The sequence below is a fragment of the Mustela nivalis genome (assembly GCF_964662115.1).
Source record: "Mustela nivalis genome assembly, chromosome: 10".
NCBI lineage: Eukaryota > Metazoa > Chordata > Mammalia > Carnivora > Mustelidae > Mustela > Mustela nivalis.
The window spans coordinates 19,873,343-19,894,087 of record NC_139029.1 but is presented as its reverse complement, the minus strand read 5'-3'; the positions used below and the strand labels follow the sequence as shown (position 1 = coordinate 19,894,087).

General features: G+C 50.6%; 2 protein-coding genes across 4 annotated transcripts in view; one reads left to right on the top strand and one right to left on the bottom strand.

The window, feature by feature from the left end:
- The window catches only part of WASF2 (WASP family member 2), a 937,387-nt gene that overhangs the window by 293,628 nt on the left and 623,014 nt on the right, over nt 1-20,745 (top strand). The gene's annotated exons all lie outside the window — the stretch shown is intronic.
- Nucleotides 1,541-19,170, bottom strand: SESN2 (sestrin 2). Its single transcript, XM_082684869.1, has 10 exons — nt 18,687-19,170; nt 11,813-11,878; nt 10,349-10,546; nt 9,647-9,829; nt 9,327-9,539; nt 8,629-8,779; nt 8,027-8,145; nt 7,475-7,665; nt 4,005-4,149; nt 1,541-3,425 (listed from the first exon to the last, which is right to left on the bottom strand). The coding sequence occupies exons 1-10, from the start codon at nt 18,777-18,779 to the stop codon at nt 3,339-3,341; spliced, it is 1,446 nt and encodes a 481-aa protein (XP_082540995.1). The 5' UTR covers nt 18,780-19,170; the 3' UTR covers nt 1,541-3,338.

Sequence of the window (20,745 nt, the reverse complement as noted above, 5' to 3'; positions counted from 1 at the left end):
GTTCCCGCAATGGGAACACCACTCCTTTCTCGCTGGGTTGTGAAGATTGAGATATTAAATTTGAAAACATTTGGCAAGGGTGCCTGCGTGGCTCAGTCAGTTAAGGGTCTGCCATTGGTTCAGGCCATGATCCCTGGGTCCTGGGATCAAGTCCTGCATTGGGCTCCCTGCTCAGTAGGGAGTTTGCTTCTCTCTCTGCCTTTCCCTCTGCTTGTCTGCATGCTCTCTCTCTCTCAAATAAATAAAATCTTTAAAAAAATTTTTAAAAAATGAAAACATTTGGCAAAAGTCATTCAGTAATGCAACCTGGAGAACTGAAGACATATTGCCTCTATTTTTGTGGCAGAGGAAATTTGAGGCCCAGTGAAACTCATTAACCCTCTCCCCTAATCCAGGGGTAGTAAGTGGCTAAGTCAGGACCAGAATCCAAGTTTTCTTTTTTTTTTTTTTTTTTAATATTTTTTATTTGACAGAGAAAGAGGGATCACAAGTAGGCAGAGGGGCAGACAGAGAGAGAGAGGGGAAAACAGACTTCCCGCTGAGCAGAGAGCCCGATGTGGGGCTCCATCCCAGGACCCTGAGATCTTGACCCGAGCTGAAGGCAGAGGCTTAACCCACTGAGCCACCAAGGCGCCCCCAGAATCCAAGTTTTCTATTCCAGTCTGGTTTGTTCTCTCACATCCTCTCAAAAGACTTTAGAAGGAAGAACAAGCAGATAGACCACCACAAAAAATGAAGAGGGGAAAGGGAAAGGAAACATGGAATTAATCAGGGGAGGCTTCCTGGAGGAGACCCAGTTTTCATTTTTTGACAGTACTGTTTAGAGGAAGTGGGTGGCCAACAGAAGAGGTCTTGGTTCTTAGTCATAATGTGGTTTCCCTGATATGCTTACTAGAGTTCCCAGTGCCCAGAGAAGCTTGACCAAGATCACACAGTTACTAAATGGTGTTGGTACAATGAGGAGACCCCATTTAACCCTTCTCAGCTGGTTCTGTTCTGTCTCCTTGGTGCTGAAGAAGTGATGAGAAGCAGGGAAGGGGTTGGGCAAGGGACACGCTGGGTTCCCAGAGATTCTCAAAAGCCTCCCTCTGCAACAGGGGAGCCCCATAGCGGGAAAAGCAACAAGTTGAAATGCTGAGGCCTCAGGGTCAGGCAGACCCTGGTTGGAATCCTGGCTCCACCAATGAAGACCTATGTGGCCTCAGCAACTTCACTTTATACCCCTGGGTCTAAATTCTCTTGCAGTTTCAGAAAAATGGCCTCCAAATACCCAGCCCAAGGCCAGGCTTAGTGAGAAAACGAACATGGCCGTTATTTCTCCGCAATGCTGGACCAGCCACAGATGAGTGGTGGGCTGGGCATCCGTGGGTCAGAATAGACTTCTAATGCCAATCACTCCCAGAGCTGCAGTCATTGGACACAAGTGCCCAGCAGGGTAGTGTAGCTGAGGTCAGGTCCGTGATGCAACCCCAGCTCCCTGCTGATGCTAAGAGATGAACCATGACCCTTGCAAATGGAAAAACAGCCCGTTGACAAGAAGTACAAAACAAAACCTCGGTGAACTTTTATTTTTCATCATACAGAACTGGTAGCAAAGCCAAAGATTTCTGCACTTGAACACTAGATCCCCCTCCGACCCACCCTGGGGGACATTTACAGAGTCATCATGTCCCTTCTAGACTCCAAACCCCAATGCTGGGGCCTCTTCCCTCCTGCCCAGGTTCACTGCAGGGAGGGCTCTGAGGCCCACAGGGGGTGCCAGTTGCTTCCCCATGCCTGCATGGGTGTGAAATGTGGCACACTGACCAGGCTCCTCTCCTACCCCTCTCCAGAGAGGAGGGTACAGAAGCAGCAGCAGCAGCATGTCCCCTGCCTTTCTTCAGTCACCTCCCCACTGGGCAGAGAGGAGGCACATACTGTCAGAAGAGGGGCAAGGGACGTCATCATTCACAGCTTATTTGCTACAGAAAAGTGCCTGGGATCGGTCCTTGGCTGCTTCTGCCTCCAAGCAATCCACCTAAAATCAAGGCAGGGAAAGAAACGGGGATGGGGGATGGGGGATGGGGTCGGGGGTTTGTCCTAGGAAGGCGGCTGGGGGAGACTGCCTGCAAGGCCAGGCTATCCCCAAAGGCCTCTTGAGATTCTGCAAGATTTACAGTTTGCTGCTGGCAGATTGCCCTGAGCAGCCCAGAGTAGACTCAGACATCACAGAGAATCCCGGCCCCCCGTTCACAACTATCTGTGCGGAGGTCGAAGAGGTTTGGCAATGTAGCCACGGTCAGCTGGCCAGTTTGGGCAGGACCCAGACAAGAACCTTGGGGTCTCCTGACTCTGACCTTGAAGCCACCCAGAAAGGCTCACTTGGTGGACAAGGTCTGTGGCAGCGCCGTGGGAGGCAGAAGAGTGGGGTGCCGGCCTCTGCAGGGCTGGCGCGGTTCTGGGGAGAACAGATTTCGCCCTGTCCTCCTCTCAGGCATTGACTGTGGCTATCGAGGTGAGGTCCCGAAGAACCTCCCCCAGAAAGAACCAGAAATAGAGCACTGGTAATACTCCCTTCTCTTCGGAAGGCAAAGGGACACACAGACACCCCAAACTCTCTAGAGATAATCTACTTTTTTGAGGGGCTTGGTCTCTCTTCTGAGGCCTCCCACCAGCAGGCAGGGGGGGAAATGGGTAAGAGGGTGAAGGGGAGGTCAAAGGTCAAAGGTGCTAAACCAGGGTTAGGGCCACCCGGGGAAAGGGGGTGTTCAGACTGCCTGTCAGAACAGGCTTTTGGGGAGCGGAACACACAGTCCCGCTGTGACACTGACTTTCACATTGACGGGTGAACAGCAAGGAGGAGGTTTCGAGATCTGGGAGCAAGGGAGGAGGAGGAAAGGCAAAGCTGCTTGGAGTGTCAGTCCCTGGAGGTACTAGTCCCTCTCCTCTTCGGCCCAGCCAGAGACTTCCCAGGCCAGGAAGGCCACAGGACTGGTGATGCCTGCGGCCCAGCCTGCTGGGTACACGCATCTGAGCTCAGCTCATTTCCCTTCCTGTGCCCTCTGCCTCTGGGGTCAGGGGCAGGAAGAAGGGCATGGTCCCTGGGGATCTGCTAGTCCCCTTCCAGCTCCCAAGGGTAGAACTGTGATCCCAGAGTCAGTGCAACGATCCTGTCCATTCCAGTGAGAGAAAGGGAGGGTACGGCTCAGGGGCTGCACGTCGTACACAGGCCCATCTCCAGAGTGGGGTGGGAGGGCCTGGGACAGAAAGGGATCGGGTCAGTCTCCAGACAGAGAAGTCCTTGCAGGGAGGAGGATGCCCCCAGGGGCAGCTGCTCGGGGTGCAGATCCTGCTCGCAGTCAGGTCATGTAGCGGGTGATGGCGCGGAGGGCGTAGAGCAGGGCAGCCTGCATGCGGGCTTCCAGGAGCAGCAAGTTCACATGGACCTGGGGCACAGACAAGGACCTGTGGGCAACTGATGTCACTCCTGGCCATCCCCAACCTTCCCAGACTGCCACGTGCCTGGACCACTCGCCTTTCCTTCTCTTCCATATAGACACCCTGATGGTTCCTAAGGCTCTGGGCACATTGCTACAATGGCAGCGGAGGAATTTCCAGCCCATTCATCCCCAGCCTGACTCATCTCTTTACCTCACAAAATGAAAAACAAGAGCTGGCCCTGGGCACTCATGTTCTCATCCCACCCTCACAGCAACCCCGACATGCAGGCAGTGTTTGCTCTCACGGTAAAGATAACAAGCTTAGGGGGCAAAGTGACCGGCCCAAGGTCACCATGCTACTGAGTGATACAGTTTGGATTTGAACCCAGGTCCTCCCGGCTACCGCTGAGGACCCCGTGAGGCACAGTCCCATTTTACAGGTGAGTAAATGGAGTGAGAAACCACACAGTGGAGTAGGACTTGAAGCCAGGACGGTACACCCAGGCATCCAAAGCAGCAGAAGGCTCAGTCTGGGTTCCCACATCGGGTCCTGACCACGCCCAACCCCCACCCAACACACCGTACCTTCTCTGAGTGGCGGAAGTGCCTCCAGAAGAGGTTGTACATTCTTCGCGTGGTCTTCTCGGGGTAGCAGGCCACGGTCTTGATATAGACCTTGAGGTTCCGTTCCAGGAGCTGGTTTACCTCCCCGTAGTCATAGTCATCATATCTGGATGGAAAGGCCCCGAGAGCATCACTCTCCAAGTGACTCCTCTCCCCTACCCCCACCCTAGAGAAGGAGGAACAGAGTGTGGCAAGAAAAAGCAGAAAGTAGGAAGCAAGAAGGAGCTTGGTTCCTCTTAGAAAAATAGCTGATGTCATACATCGCACGCAACTAGACTGGCCGGGGACCACTCCAAAGAATGTCGAGAACGAGCTGCTGTATTGAGTAGGAGCCGTGTGCTGTATGGACGCATACTCAGAGAATCCTCAGAAATACTAGATATGCTGTATACAGAACTATTATACATAATAATACACCGCTTTTATCGGGCCCATTTTATAGCTGAAAGGGAGACTCAGAGAAGTGAAGTCATTTGTCCTGGGAATGGATTTCAAACCCAGCTCTGCCCAGCTCCAAGGTCATATTCACTATAGGAAAGGCCATGGACGGGACAGTACAAAGGATTTCCCTGGAGAAGGAAGAGAGAAAGAGAAAAAGAAGTGGTACTCATTTCATGGATGAGCAAACTAAGACCTAGAGAAGGTAATTAACTTGTTCTAAGTCAGAGAGCAAGTTGGTGACAAGTCTAGAAGCCACTTTGTCACTCTCCAGCCCAGTAAGCCAGTGAGTCATCAGAGATCTGTGTGGATGGAGAAAATTGGTAGAAAACTGCAGGACAGATTCAGTAGACAATGGCATAGGAGTGAGGACCATGTTGGAGAATGTGGGGCGGGGGAGACCCTGACCTGTGAGCTGGGCAGAAGCAGCCTGGGCCACATTCTAAGATGCCCATCCCTCCTCCAACTCCCCAGGATTGGAAAACTGTCAATGATCGGCAAGAGGACACTCAATTAAGCACAACTGAATCTACTCAGTGAAACAGAATTTACAGCTAGGAATACATAAACACACATTTTTCCACAGGGAACATTGACCTTTCTAAAAATTTCAGACTTTTTTGATGCTTGGAATAAGCCATTAAATGAGAAAAGCCAGATCATGTGTTCATTAAAATATGCCCACAATTGATTACATGAGTAAAATAAGTGAAATGAGGAGGGAGAAAAATCCTATGTTTGTAAAATTATGTCTTTTTTGGTTATTTGTTTGTGGAAAAAAGACAGGAGAGAACTACTTGACAATAATAAGAGTAGGCAGGATCATGGATGATTTCTATTTCTTTTTCTTGTTATTTCTGTTTCCTTTTTTTTCTTTTAATTTTAAAAGATTTTATTTATTTATTTGACAAAGAAACCACAATTAGCAGAAAGGCAGGCAGAGGGAGATAGGGGGGAAGCAGGCTCCCCACTGAGCAGAGAGCCTGATGCAGGACTCAATTCCAGGACCCCAGCATCATGACCTGAGCTGAAGGCAGAGGCTCAACCCACTGAGCCACCCAGGCACCCCTGTTGTTTCTGTTTTCTAGATTTACTATAAATCTAGTTGTTTCTCTTTAGAAACATCAAACATACATTTTAAAAAATGTAATAACCATCATAACTCCAACTACACAAAGCAACTACATTAGAAAGAAGAAAAGCAACCGAGAAAGAATGTCACAGGATGTGGATGTGGTTGTGAAGTAGCTGAATTTGGGGAAAGGGTTTTTTTGGTTCCTTAAGTCTTTGAATTTCCCACAATGTTATCAGAATGAGATTTCTTCAAATTAAAAAAAATATATATATCGTTCTGGGGGCACCTGGGTGGCTCAGTTGGTTAAGCGTCTGACTCTTGATCTCAGGGTTGGGGGTTCAAGCCCTGCATTGGGCTCCACCCTGGGCATGGAGCCTACTTAAATAAATAAACAAATAAACAAACAAATAAAATTGGGGGGGCGGTGCCTGGGTGGCTCAGTCAGTTAAGCCTCTGACTCTTGATTTCAGCTCATGTTATGATTTCAGGGTTGTGGGACAGAGCCCCAGGTTGGGCTCACACAGGGCATGGTGCCTGCTTAAAGTTCTCTTTCTCCCCTTCCCTGCCCTCCAAAAAATAAATTTAAAAATCTTTTTAAAAATTGGTCTGTGTATATTCTTGACAAGTAATTTCACACCTAGAACTCATCTACAAGGACTTAGTGTGAGGCTAGTCAGTGCACATGATGTTTTTAATAATGAAAAACAGTGAACTAGTTATAACTGGAAAGTGGTTGAGTTAGGCTACCTCCATAACGGAACACCACACAGTGGTTAAAAAGCATAAAGGAGGGGTACCTGGGTGGCTCAGTTGGTTAAGCATCTGCCTTCGACTCAGGTCATGATCCCAGGCTCCTGGGAATGAATCCCACATCAGGTTCCCTGCTCAGTGGGGAACTTACTTCTTTCTATGCCCCTTCCCTCCCCCCTGCTCGTGCTCTCTCTTGTTCACTCCCTCTCTAAAATAAATAAATAAAATCTAAAAAAAAAAAAAAAAGCATGAAAAGATCTATTCATCCTGACAAGGAAGGCAGTTCATAACAGATTATTAGGTGAAAAAAAGCCAGTTGTAGAATATATCAAGCATGATTCCATCAATTTAAAAAATCTACTTAAAAACTCAGGAAACGTGGGGCGCCTGGGTGGTTCAGTGGGTTAAGCCTGCGTCGGGCTCTCTGCTCAGTAGGGGGCCTGCTTCCCCTTTACCGTCTGCCTGCCTCTCTGCCTACTTGTGATCTGTCAAATAAATAACCTCTAAAAACAAAATCAGGAAACACTTAGGTAATGAAATGAAAATGTAATTAATCACACACTATCCAGAGACAACCATTATTAATTAACATTTTAGTGTGTAGCCTTCCACACATTTTCCATGTACACACACATTTTTAGCAAAAAAAAAAAAAAAAAAAAAAGAGGGAAACAAAAGGAAGATTCTGGTTGGTAACCAGCTTTCTTTCTTCTCAACACATTTTGAACAATTTCCCATAGCAATATAAAGAGACCATTATTATAATTTGTAATAGCTGTATACTTCTTCACTGGGTGGAAATAACGTTATTTAAAGTCTCCTACCAACGTGCATTTATGTTGTCCTTATTTACTGTAAGAGAAGAAGTCCCATTTGGAATGGAAATACACTCTCCCTTCCCTCTCTCTCTCACTCTAGGGGGTGGGATTAAAGAGTTTCATCTCCAAGCTTCAAACAGTCCACACATGTAGTATTATTTATAATCGGCAATGAAATAAATTTGCTTTGAAAAACAGTATAGGCAAAAAAAAAAAAAAAGGAAAAACAAAGAAAAACAGTATAGGCAAGAGGAAGGGAAAATGAAAGAACAAAATAGAAAAGGAATGAAGCTCTTGAGCTCAGCCTGAGGACTTGTGCACATGCGCTGGATGAGGGGCTGTGAGCTCACCTGATACCAAACACACAGTGGATGTAATTCCAGATGGCCCTGCGGAGCACGGACGTGTCCACCCCGCTGTGCATGGCAATGGTGTTGTAGGTGAGGCTGTAGGCTGCCTGGAACTTCTCATCCAGCAGCTGCCCACCCTCCGGGTAAAGCCGCTGGATCAATGAATAGCCATGGTCTTCCCAGGTGTAATCCTGAGAAATGTGGAAAGGGGTCAGGGAGTAATCTCGGGGGCCCAAGTCTGGCCACACAGACCCCATCCTCTGGAGCACAACTTTGCTCTCTATAACGTCCCTTTCCCGCCCCACAAATCTAACCTGCTGCTTGGTTTGGGCCTAAGAAGCCATGGAGAATCCACCTTGGTGATGGTCTTCTCCCTGTGATCAGGATCCCCTGAGCTTAGGGCAGAGATGGGCCCTGTCATGATCTAGGGTCTTCTGTTTCCCTCATGGAATCTTGAAGGAGAAGGTGCCTGACTCTCCAACCACTCCACCCATCCAGCCCCTGCTTGTTTGTAAACCCAGAGTGATACCAAGAAGAGCCCGGAGGGCCTACCTGGGCACGGAAGGTGGGGGGCGCCTCAGCCCCTCGCCGGGTGAAGTCCTCATATCCAAACGTGGGGTCTTCCACAAAGCACAGCATGTCTGGGTGTGGAGAGGGCTCCAGGATGTCAGCTAAGGATGTCAGAGAGAGGCCACAGTGAGGCCAAGGCATGGAGTACAGGGTACCTACTCGTGATTAATCACTGGTGGCTGGAGGGAGCTGAGGCAGGCCCACGGACCTGGGGGATGAGGCCCCTGGTAATAGGAACAGCAACTCTGGCAACCCTAGTCATTTGTGAAGCCATTTACTCTGTGCTAAGAGCTTTGCTTCCATTGTCCCATTTACCTCACAAACCAATCCTTCACATGGGAGGAGACGGAGGCCCTGAGACAGGAAGTAACTTATCAGGGGGTCACACTGCTAGAAGGGCTGACAGGTCACCATTCTCACCCAGATCTGACCCTAAAGCCCACGCTCAGAACCTCTTAGAAGAAGTGGTTGAGACATGGCCGCCTTCAAAATACAAGCGTTGCCATGCACGGAGCTGCCTACTCCCAGCAGAGATGGTGTCAGAAGGGGAAGACCCTGGACCTGGGATGCCTGCGATCCTGTACCTGAGGGAGTCACCAGAAGGCTCTCTGACTTCTCCAGCTCAAAGCGGCTCTCCATCTCCTCCTGGGATGCTCCCTCATCCCGTAACAGGCTCTCTTGCAGCTGCCTCATGCGTTCCATCAAAGCTTCCACGTCCCGGGCAGCCTCAAAGCCCTGGAGGAGGGACCCAGCAGTGACTGTTTACTCCTCAGCCCCAGGAAACCCCACACATCCTTCCCACAAGCCAGGCCTTCCTGAGTGATCGCAAAGGCCTACTGCCTCCTGAGGCAGCCATGGAGCTGGGCGGCTCGTGAGGCCTGTGTCTTCTAAAGCAAAGTTTAAGAAGCTATGGGACAGGCCTGTCTTCTCTAAGCATCAACTTCCTGCACAGGAAAGGGATTGTTAAAGTATCTATAAATTTATATTAAAACAAACAAGGCCGCTTTATAGAGTAAGAGGCAAACTTTGTATCTGTAAAGGGCTAATACCCAGGAGACGTTAAGCCTCTGACACAACATGCTGAGGGATCCACCATTTACTCCTCACCACCGCTGCGAAGTAGGGGTCTTTAGCCTCATTTCACAGATGAGGAAACAGAGTCTCAAAGTCAACTAACTTTTCTGAGGTCCCTCAGTGTGAGACAGGGAAGCAGTGGCTTCCATCCGAGGACCAGAGGCCACGCGAGCTTCCTCTCCCCACAAGACCTGGACCCATTACTTACCCCAGAGCTGTTCAGTGGGTCCCTGCTGGGGGGGCTGCTCTGCTCACTGGGGGGTGAAGGTGCCTGCGGGGCAGGGCTGCCTTCGGAGTCCCCCTCAGGGAGGATGCCACAGCCAAACACGAAGGAGGCCAGTGAGTGGCAGTGGGTGAGCAGGACCAGGGCCTGGATGAGCTCGGCCAGAGACCAGCTGTGCTCGCCTGTCTTCAGCAAGGCCTGGAGAGGAAAGAAGCACAGACTTGCTCAATGCCTGGCCCTGGGCTGACTGCCTGACATGCCCCAGCCCGGCCCTCGTGCTCCCTGTGCCTCTCTGCCCACGGCACCTGGATGTGCTCCTTGGTGATGAGCCACGGCCGGTGTGCCAGCAACTTGTTGATCTCACTGAGCTTGCGTAGCTTCTCGGGGGCCCGGTGGAGACCAAGCAGCCACTCAGGGTCACCGCCAGTCTGCAGAAACTCGGCCATGTGGGAACCTACCAAGTAGGAACACTGGTGGCGGGCAGCAGCCTGTGGAAAGGGTGGACAGAGCCTTGTTCAGGGTGGATACCCCATGGAGGGAGGAATGGCAGGCCTCACTATTGCCAGAGAGGCAGGACACTTAGGTCCTAACCCCAGCTGCACTAGTGTGCTGTCCTCCCGTGGGCAGGTCACCTGACTCTTTCATGCCTCAGTTTTCTGATTCTGACTAAAATGCCTCTCTCTGGGGCACCCGGGTGACTCTGTTGATTAAGCATCCAACTCTCGATATCTGCTCAGGTCTTGATCTATCTCAGGGTCGTGAGTTCAAGCCCCACACTGGGCTCCATCCCGGCAGTAGAGCCTACTTAATTAAAAAAAAAAAAAAAAAAGCCTCTCTTCAGAATCCAGAATTCTGTGGATGATCAGATAGTTAGGGCTTTCCTCTGCTCTGGGCAGCCTCTCCTTCCAGCCTCTGAAATGGGTTCAAGAAGCGCCCAGCAAAGAGACCTAAAGACCAAATCCCCCCACGTGGCCAACTGTACAAGGGCTGGGCTCCGACAGACTTACCATGATGGCAATGTAGTGGCGCCAGGAGCTGGCGAGAGGCCCATCTGTGTGCAGCAGGAGGTAGTGCAGGCGCCAGAAGCAGGTAAGGTAGTCAGGGTGCAGGCCCATCACCACAGCCAGGTTGTCCACCCGCCCCAAGGACATCAGTGCCTCAAGCCTCAGGTGCTGCTCCAGGCTCTCTGGTCCCTCCTGAAGGACCTGCCAAACCAAGGCGAGAGGGTGGGTTCCCGGCCCGCTCTCCGCACCAAAGAGACCAACGCCCTCATTGTGTTGGGACTGTAAAAACCAAGACACCCAAAATGACCACCATGTCCAAAAAAAAGGAAAATAGGGGAGGAAAAGATAATTCATTAAGTGATTTCCTTGCTCAGGTTACAGATCTAGCAAATGACAGAACGTGGATTCAAATCCAGATTGCCAAAAAGGCCCATTTATTTCCTCCATTATAAAAGAGGACTGATTATTTACAAATGAAAAAATAAAATATGAGAACAATACTTGAGTTGAAAATTCTGGGCTAGATACAAATAATCAGCAGGTGGTTGTTTGCTTTCCATTTACCAAGGGTGGAGAGGGAAGTGGGGCGGGGGGGCAGGTTAGACATTTGTTAACAGCTCATTAACTACCTGGCTACACATTTAGGAGAGCAAACAGGATGACAAAACAAAACATTTATTTTTGTTCACCGAAGGCCAAAGAAATAGGAGGAAACTTATTTTTAGAATTTTCCTGGGAATGTATTTCAAAGGTGTCCCTGCCACCATCAACCCCATCCTAGAACGTCAGCTGACGGCAAGGATTTTTGTCTGACTTGTTCTCTGCTGTATCCCCAACACCTACAACAGTGCCTGACACAGATTAATCATTCAACAGATATCTGTTAAATAAATGAATGAATGATCTGACTCAGTGGATGAAAGGTATCACTTGTATTAAGTGACAAAAATAAAGAATACAGCAATAACCCCCTCCTCCCCAAATGTTGTAAACCATGACCTTGGTTCCGTATGACAAGAAGTCCAAGAAACAGTGATAAATGTTAAGGAACAGTGATTACCTCTGTGGGAGGCAAGATTATAGGAGACTAGAGCTTTCTGAGGCATTAAAATTTTTCTTATAATGAATATAATATTACTCTTCAAGTTGAGAAAAAAATGTCATATATATATATAGTCAAGGAGGAACAGTTAATATAGACAGTTCTGTCTTTTTAAAGAATAGGCCTCGCTCTGGGGAATCAAAAAAGTTCGTCATTACCTAGCTGCGTCATTATCACATTATCTCTTTGAGCCTGTTTCTTCCCAGCAACGTCTGATATGCATACTTCAGAGAGCTGTTTGTGGGTTAAATGAGTCAGGAACCTGAAGCTACTATTTCAAGAGACAGGAAAAGACCTCCACCCACACAATGTCCCATGTCCTTTCTTCCCAAGAACCAAGAAGTCCTTACCCCCTCCATGCTTACCTCCTCTACCGGGATGAAGGCACTGGGCCCTCGGGGACCTCGCCGAGCCCGGCTTTCCCTCTGCTCCTAGAAGGAATCACATCACAGTTACTGGAGGTAGAAGAGAGGACTAGGAGTAGAGTTCTCTCTTCAGCTTTCTCCTTCTACGCAACAGGCCATGCTGAGCTTTTTTTGTTGTTGTTTTTAAAGATTTTATTTATTTGACAGAGAGAGAGAGAGAGAGAGAGATCACAAGTAGACAGAGCAGCAGGCAGAGAGAGAGGGAAGTAGGCTCCCTGATGGGCAGAGAGCTTGATGCGGGGCTCGATATCCCCAGACCCTGAGATCATGACCCAAGCCAAAGGCAGAGGGTTAACACACTGAGTCACCCAGGTGCCCTCACGCTGAGCTTTTAAAACCACCCTTTTGGTGCACCCTGCAGGAAGGAGTCAGGTGGGAGATAACCACCTGCTGGCAGGTGGAGAAAGGGTAAGCAAGAAGGCTCACCCCACAGGCTGAGTTCTTCTGGAACTGGGAGCCCCAGTTTTGGGTGGGAGGGGTGTGGGGAAGGGAAATATACAGCCACCATGGTGCACATCTTTAGGAGGCCACCCTTTGAGAAGCCCTGGAGATCCCAAGAAACCCCCTCGTTTTGCATCCTGTAGTCGGATTAGCAAGCACCTTAGATTCCTATGGATCCTAATCGAAGCCCCAGCTGTTTTCTGTGGTCACGTCTCCATCCCTCCCACCACCAGCACCTCATAGACTATAACCATCTCTTGTCTGGACCCCACCCTCACCCCGCAGCCAACAGCCTCACCCATGGTCTCCCTGCCACCACTGTGACCTCTCCTACTGATACTCTCCCAAATTAATGAATAAAGAAAACATCCTGCCTGAGCGACACCTCTAGAACAAGGAGCCCATGCAGTGAGTCCATGACACTAGTGGTTTCTAGGAGGGCAAACTTTCTGCAGCCAAAGGAATATTTCTTAAGTGCAAATTTGAGCAACCGGCTTAAAACCCTGCCTCTAGCTCCCATAACCTTCCAAGGAAATGAGAGGTTCAGGCCAACTGTGCTCCCACTGGTCATTCCTTTTGCAAAACTAACTCACAGTCTTCCAGGGTCTGGAAACCTTCTTCTGACCCTAGGCTGTGACCCTACAATTCCTGGTGCTTTTGCTTCTGAAAACATTGTCTTGCGATTGTCTGATTCAGGTCTCCCTACTGCCATGTCACGTTTTGTGGAGAGTGGGGCCAGGTCATTCATACCAACCTGTTAGGGTTGGTATGAGAAAGCAGAGAAAGCAGAGCGGAGTAGAAGGATTCAAAGCAGGGCACAGAAGGCTGCTGGTACAACTATTCTAATGCCTCTTTGGAAACCATCAGTCACGTACTCACTAAATCTGCTCCTAGTCTGGGAAGTGGGGTTCAGAGAGGATGTTTTATTTATTCATTTGTTTTGGTTAACTGGGAAGGGGGCTCTCAGTACTGGCCTTGGAAACAGTTTACCCAAACCAGAGTCACACCCTCACTGAACACAGAGAGTGTCCCCCTAACTCTCCCCTCCTCATTGGAAACCAGACTGAGTATCCATCTCCAGGTCTCCAGAGGCTAAAGATTATAATCGAACCTTCCTTCTCACCAGGCCAAAAGACCCTGGAGGGAGGCAGAACTCTGGGACTCTCAAAGACCATACAGAAGGAACAAAGGGATCTGGAAGTCCCAGGTCCTGGTATCAATTCTACTACTAACTTGCTGTGGGACTTTGAGAAAGTGACTTAGACTCTCTGGGCCTTAATCTTGGACAGAGAAGGCAGCTGGGCTAATTGCTCAGGCCCCTTTCAGCCCACACTTCTGGGTGCTACCAGGGCTGGCTGGTCCAAGTCCAGCACAGAAATCCCAGCAATCTCCAAGTACTCATTCAGCGTCCCTCCTCCCTCACCAAAGAAAAAAAGGTTAACAGCTCTGTCTAGTGGGAGATAAGGACTGCTGACTCCACAACCCAGACCTCTCCCGCAGGGGACCTGAGGACAGATAGAAAACCACAGCCTGGGGAGGGCAGGAGACAGCTGGGGGGGGGGGGCGCTGGAGGACCCCCCCAGGGTACTGGTGAGGTACAGGGAACAGCCTTGGGAACCCCTTCATACTTTAAAACTTGCCTCAGGACTGGTCAAGGCAAGGAACTGATACCTGTGGGACTCCAGGTGATAGGTCTGGACCCACCACGTTCAGTCCTGATGATGATGATGGCGATGATGGTAACAGCCATGATGATGATTGTGGAGTACATTTAAAAGATACAGGCTCGGGACGCCTGGGTGGCTCAGGTCATGATCCCAAGGTCCTGGGATCGAGTCCCGCATCGGGCTCCTTCCTCTGCCTGCCTCTCTGCCTGCTTGTGTGTACTCTCTCTATCTCTGGCAAATAAATAAAATCTTAAAAAAAAAAAAAAAAAGAAAAGATACAGGCTCTTGGCCTGGGATACCTGGGCCCATGGGTTAACTCCATACCTATTATCCGCTACCTATGGAGTCTATAGTTTCCCTACCAAATAATGGGAATAATAGTACCCACTTTCACTGGGCAGTCATGAGGATTTAATGAGATAATGCCCCATAGCCATTACCTCAGTACCTCTGTTGCCAGAACACTTAATAAAAGTCAGTAGTTGGCAATCGTTAACCTCCACCTCCTTGTAATTTCAAACAAGGGCTTTTCAGCGGGAGCAGCACAAAACTCCTTTGAGAAGCTTTTAAAAAGATGCCAGTGCCAAGGTCCCACCTCCAGCAATTCTAATTTAACTGGGTGGGGTCCAGCATCATTTATAGCCAGGGTGGAGGGCCACTGTTTCCCACCCTTTATCGATCATTTTCTCAAGTTTAAGTCACCGTGCTAAGTGCTTTCCAGGTGGAACCAGAATTAATTTGTTCATTCAACAAATATTTTTGATGACTACAATGCAGGCAGCTAGAGAACAGGAATGAAAAGACAGTCTCAGCTTTCAGAGAATTTATGATCTAAAGGAGACTGACAGATGATGAGTAGGGTTTCAAAGCACAGATTGCATAAAGTAAATGAAATAGAGCAATGAGAGAGTGTATGATGGGGTGGAGGTGTACCATATATTAGTCTGAGGAGACAGGGAAAGATACAGGGGACGTAATCTTTGCGTTGATATCTAAATATCAAATATCTAAATGAGTTGATGAGAAGGCAGCAGGGCCCATAAAGATCTAGGGGGCCAGCATTCCAGCCGAAGGGAACAGAAAATACAAAATCCTGAAAGCAAGACCACATAGATTCCAATCCAGAGCTCCAATACCCTGAAAGCTTCTCTGACCCTGACACCCAGAACTTTAGGGGAAGCAGACAGGACAGGGTCCTGCTGCCAAGAGATGATGACTCCAAATCAGCCCTCTCCTATTTCCTGAGGTTGGAAGTCACAACAGCCAATGGTAGGTAGCACCACTGATTACTATCAGCCAGGCATTTCACCTGCCCTTCGATGTAGGCTCGACTCCTCTTCCTAAGGATGATGATTACATCTCAAAGGGGTCAAGTCAGGCTTTGCACCTGCGGTTTACCAGGAGAAGCTCCTCCTCCCTGCCCATGTTCCCGGGGATCCACGACTCCCGGTCACGGCACCTGGATACTGGTTTTTTTCTCCCTTGGAGGGCACACACTGGATCTTCAGTAACACTGAAGTCAGACAGTGCTCTCGGGGGCACTGAGCAGGGAAGGCTTCAGGCAAGTTGTAAAAAGAGGATAATCACCCTTCAAGCTCAGTGCCTGGCGCCTAATTTAGACACTTGCTCAATGTTATCTTTTATATTAGCTCGGGCATCTGCACACGGGTTCCATCTACTCTTCATCAGTTTTGGGGTGGGGGGGTGGGGGACTCTGTTGCACCCACAGAAGGATTAAGAGTCCAAAGGTTAAGCACCAGCCGACAAGTGGCCAGCCTGAGATGTGAACTTGGTTCGGTTTGGCTTCCAAGGGTTCTATCCACCACCCACAACAGTCTCTTGGAGCAGCCCCAGACTTTATTCTTGGTATCCTATCCAGAGCCTGCAACCCCCATCCCAGGACTCAGCTACACACACCTATGAAGTCCCACTGCCAGCTGGGAAGGGGCAGAGACTTCCAGCACCCCACTCCTCGGGCAGCTGTCTGCAGAACTCAAGTACCTGCCTGAGTTTACACAGGAGAGGGAGACCCCGTAGCCCAAGCAGCCTGCTACCTCCAGCCTTGGAAGGAGAGGGTATGATCAGTGCCAAGGGCCGGGCCCTAGGCTAAGTGCTTTTACACAGCCTATCTGGCTGATTTCTCACAACTACCCTGAGGGAAACAGGGCTTATTTTTCCTTCTTCAGAGACAGCTCACTGAGGCTCTTTTGGAGTCCTGCTCCAGATGTGCACAGCTCATATCTGACTTTGAAGCACGCACAGGTCACGAGGGTCAGTTAAGCCAAAAGGGGGTTAAGAGGAGCATTTAGTAGGGGCGAAGAACCATGCTGGGGATGTGACCTACAGAGTGTTTCTAGTCTAGCACAGGAGACATGCAAAATGCTGATCACATGACTGTTACATTATAATTGGGATTAACGCTCCAGCCTCTGAGAAGAGGGACTGAAGTAAGGTATGTAGAAGGACTTATCGGGTGAGGGAGGGAAAGCTTCCCTGAGGAAGTGATGTTTGAGGAAGTGATTCTAGAGCCCAATAGGGCTCTAAATACATACTACCAGTCCTAGAATGAAGTCCTGGAGTCTGCAGGTCTTGACCCCTTTAGGTTAAGGGCATGTGGTGAAGTGATGGGACTTGAGGGGTCTATTTATCTGGGTGTCCCTTGGGCATCAGGCTCTGTTAAGTTCAGTGCCCTACTGTCTTCTAACGATTCTGCATAAAGCAGGCATCTTGCCAAGGACCTCTTTTTCTTGAGAGAAGAGTTATGCGGAAAGTGTTCAGATATCACCATCTTTCCCTTGCTGACAGGTGGCTTCCATCTAAAGGCCACTCCCTTAGAGCCTGCCCAGACCACCTGGGGCATCTCTTCTCCCCAGGCCACTTCCCAGAGAGGGATGGGCCAACTCTCCCCTCAGGCAAGAGGGACAGGTTCAGGCACCCCATTGTGACACACTCTGGGGAAAGGGAAATGACCACATTCTAACGATACCCAGCATCTCCGACTCAGTTACTGTGTTTCAGGCACTGTGCTTTAGCTTTTGCTTGTATTCTGTCATTTCTCCCAACAATCCTCAGAGATGCTATCAAATATCCACGGGAAGAAACTGCAGACGGGAGCAACGATCACTTGGGTCAGGTTACACAGCAAGTGAATGGGAGGACTGAGATATGAACCCAGCACCTCCCCTCTAGGGGCAGGGATCCTCAGTGATAATAAAAGTCCCCCCTAGCCCCCACCAGAAAGAAATGGACTCCGAGTAAAGTGACTGGGTGCCACTGGGCAGAGAAATGACAGGAGTGGGTTTCATTCCTCGACCAGGAGTTCTCAAACCATGACGTTCGGGAAGGGACGCCTGGGTGGCTCAGGTCATTATGTCAGAGTTCTGGGATCAAGCCCTGCATTGGGCTCTCTGCTAAGCGGGGAGCCTGCTTCCCCCTCTCTCTCTGCCTGCCTGCTTGTGATCTCTCTCTCTGACAAATAAATAAATAAAATATTTTTTAAAAAGTATTAAAAAATCTTAAAAACATGATGGGGAAGGATAACAAGCTCACAGAAAACCCAGGACACGAACCATCCACCATTGGAGGTAAGACCTCCTAGAAACCAAGTGGCTCAGAGAAGGCAGCGATTTCCCCAGGGTCACACAGTTAAGGACTAGCACTTGTCGCACTCCCAGGCCCAGCAATACACTTGCTCCAAGCTCCAGGACTGGAAAGTAAAACAAGCAAAACTCTCTGTAATGCCAAGCACCCTAGGGAATCCTAGAGAAGCCCAGGCCAAAGAATGAGCTACTTGGTGGGACTAGTGAAGGAAGTCTCTCCACAGCCCCTTCTGGGCCTCAATTTCCTCATCCTGGAAAACGAGGCCACAGCGTAGCTCCTATTTTGCTAGTTTAGTCCTGAGGACTCAGAAAAGGCAAAACCCGGAGACCAGCATCTGGTAGGTGCTTAAGAAATGGTAAGATAGATGTGTTGGGGGGGGGGGGGAGCAGGAGGCGTGTCAGATTAGGCCCAGCCCATTCCTCGTTCACTGCGAAGAGTCCCTGCGAAACAAACTTTTGCGACCTCAGACCACTTAGTAGGGCGCAGCCTAATACGCGCGGGCCGCGCCCAGAGTTTCTCCCCTTATCCCCCAGCTTCGGCCGCCGCCGCGCACCCCGCAGCCAGCCAAGGCCCCGGAACGCCCGCGCTCCCCTGCTCCAAATCGGGGGTGCAGGTGTGGGTGGGGGTCGAGGTCGACCTTCCCTGGCACGTCCCAGGTGCCTCAATGACTGCACTGGGAGACTGGAATGGCAACGTATCCTAGAAAGAGCCCTCCGCGCGCCAGCCCCAGCCTAGAGGAAGGGAATCCGCGGAAGGGGGCGGGGAGGAGGAGTGGTCGGGCCGCAGCCGCCAGGATTTGCCTGGACTTGAAGATTCTCCCGTCAAGAGCCCAAACCCAGGATAACCTCGAGAAGGCTCCCCTCTTATTGGCCAGGAGTCCGAGGGAGCCAGGGAAGGTTCCACAGCCCCGGGGGGAGGGGGCGGAGAGGGCCGAGACAGCCGGTTGATGCAACCCCATTCCTAGGTTACGCGCTCCGCTCCCCCTCGTCGAGCCCGGGGCGTTATGGAGGGGTGGGGGGTGCGCATAGACTCAGCTCCGGACAGCCCGAAGCTCGGCTGCAGCTCGGGGCTCAAAGGAAGAGTGGCGTCGCTCGGCCGCTGCTTACCTCTCCGGCCCCGGGGCCGCCGCCGCCGCCGCTCGGGGCGAACGGCAGGTAGCCCTTCAGCTCTGCGCGGCACTCGGAGTCTGCAACGATCATGGTGTGTGCCAGGATCCGGCCACGGCTCGCCGGTGACCCGTGCACCCGAGGGGGTTTGGGACGGACGCACACAGGAAGCGGGGACTGGGGGCCGCTGGGGAGGTTCTAGAGCCCCGGGGTGTCTCTCGGGGTTCCAGAACCCTCCGAAAGCCCAGAATCCGCGGACAGCAGCTCCTCCGCCGGACTCTCCCCTCGGCCGGCTTCTAGAACGGTGAATGGCTTCGGGAGCCTGGGATTGGCCTCGGCCCAGGGGTTTTCACGGCCCGGAGTGCCTCGGAAGTCCGCAGTGGCCACAGCTGCTCGCCAAACCAGCGCTCTTCAGCATCCCCGCCGCGGAACTGCCAGCGCTCGCCCGGCTCTGACACTAGCAGCGCCGCTCAGCCTGCTGCGGTCCCCGGGGGAGGGCGGGGACACAAAAGCTCCGAGCCGCAGCCAATCAGATGCCTGTTTCCCGGGGAGGCGGGGGCGACACGGTCCCCTGGAGCCGACGGCTCGGCCAATCGGCACCGGGAAGCGCCCGGGAACTCTGGGAGCTGTAGTCAGCCCCGGATGAATGCTGCAAACTTTTGTAAAAGGGGTTAGTCAGATTGTTGGCAGTATCAGCCGAGAGTGACAGCCAAGAGAGTCATTAGGGCTGCGTGATGAAACGGGACTTCACCGGGCTGGGCCGGTGAGCCGGGTGTGAAATCCCTCCCAAGTACGTTCTTCAGCTTTTCAGTTCCTGCAGGGACTGGTTAGGGTTAGGAGAGCTGGTGCTAATTACAGAGCTGAACCCCAGATCTTTGGAGATTAAAGGGCACAGCCTTGTCCCCCTGGCCTCCGGGAGAGCTCCACCTTAAAATGTACCAGGCACGGGGAATCCATCTTAATGGTGGAGTCCCTGGAAAAGCCATTCATCGAAAGTTTCTTGGCAACCCCATGCCTAAGCTCAATCCCCATGTAGCAGTTTCCTCTCGTTTGCTTCCTAGGGGCCTCCTCCAGTTTTGTCTTCCATCCCTGCCACTCCCTTTCTAGAAACTTTGAGACAAGGTGTTCTCCTGGGTCTTTTCTCACATCTCTCTCTCTCTCTCTGGCCACTCCTCCTCTGACTCCCTAGAACGTGGGTGTTCCCCAGTTTCTGTTTTTATCCCTCCTCTCTCCAGACACTCTGGCCCTCCCTGATCTCATCCACTTCCTGGCCTTCAGCGCTCCATCTGGGAGTAAGTTGTTCCACCAGCACCTCAGCACCTGAAAATGAATTCATCTCCTTCCCACAGTCTCTTCCTTCAGTTTTTCTTCAGACCTCCACTTTTTGCTTCCATTTCAAAGTCACTGTTTATCCTGGATAGAGAATCCTGGGTGGGCTAGATGACCTCCTGTTTTCCCTCTTGAGGCTTTCTGAGACTAGGCTTAACCATTCCAAGGATGACCCTCTGATTTGGTCTCCTGCCTCCAGCTCTTGGAAGAGGGAAATGAATTTCACCCTCTGCTGGGCATCAAAGGCACTTGAGCTAGGGCTCTATCATACACATATCCCGCTCTACTTTATATTGTAATTTTCTGTGTACATGTCTTATCTGACCCTCTTGATTATAAGCTCCTTTAGGGCACAGTCCGTGTCTTGACCTCTTTGTCTCTGTCCTATGTCGCCAAGGGTATCCTGCTAATAATATGCACTTGGTGACTGAATCTTTCCTTGAATTGAATTCCTCTCTAAGTTAGCATATGTCAGACTCAGATTTCACTTTTTATTTGAAGATTTTATTTATTTTGAGAGAGAGAGAGAGCATGAGCAGGGGGAGGGGAAGAGGCAGAGGGACAGAGAGACTCTCAAGGAGACTGAGCCGAGCATGGGGCCTGATGTGGGGCTCTATCCCACAACCCTGAGATCATGATCTGAGCTGAAATCAAGAGTGAGACACCCAACTAATTGAGCCACTCAAGTGCCCCCAGATTTCATGTTTAAAATCTACTCTGTAATGTCAAT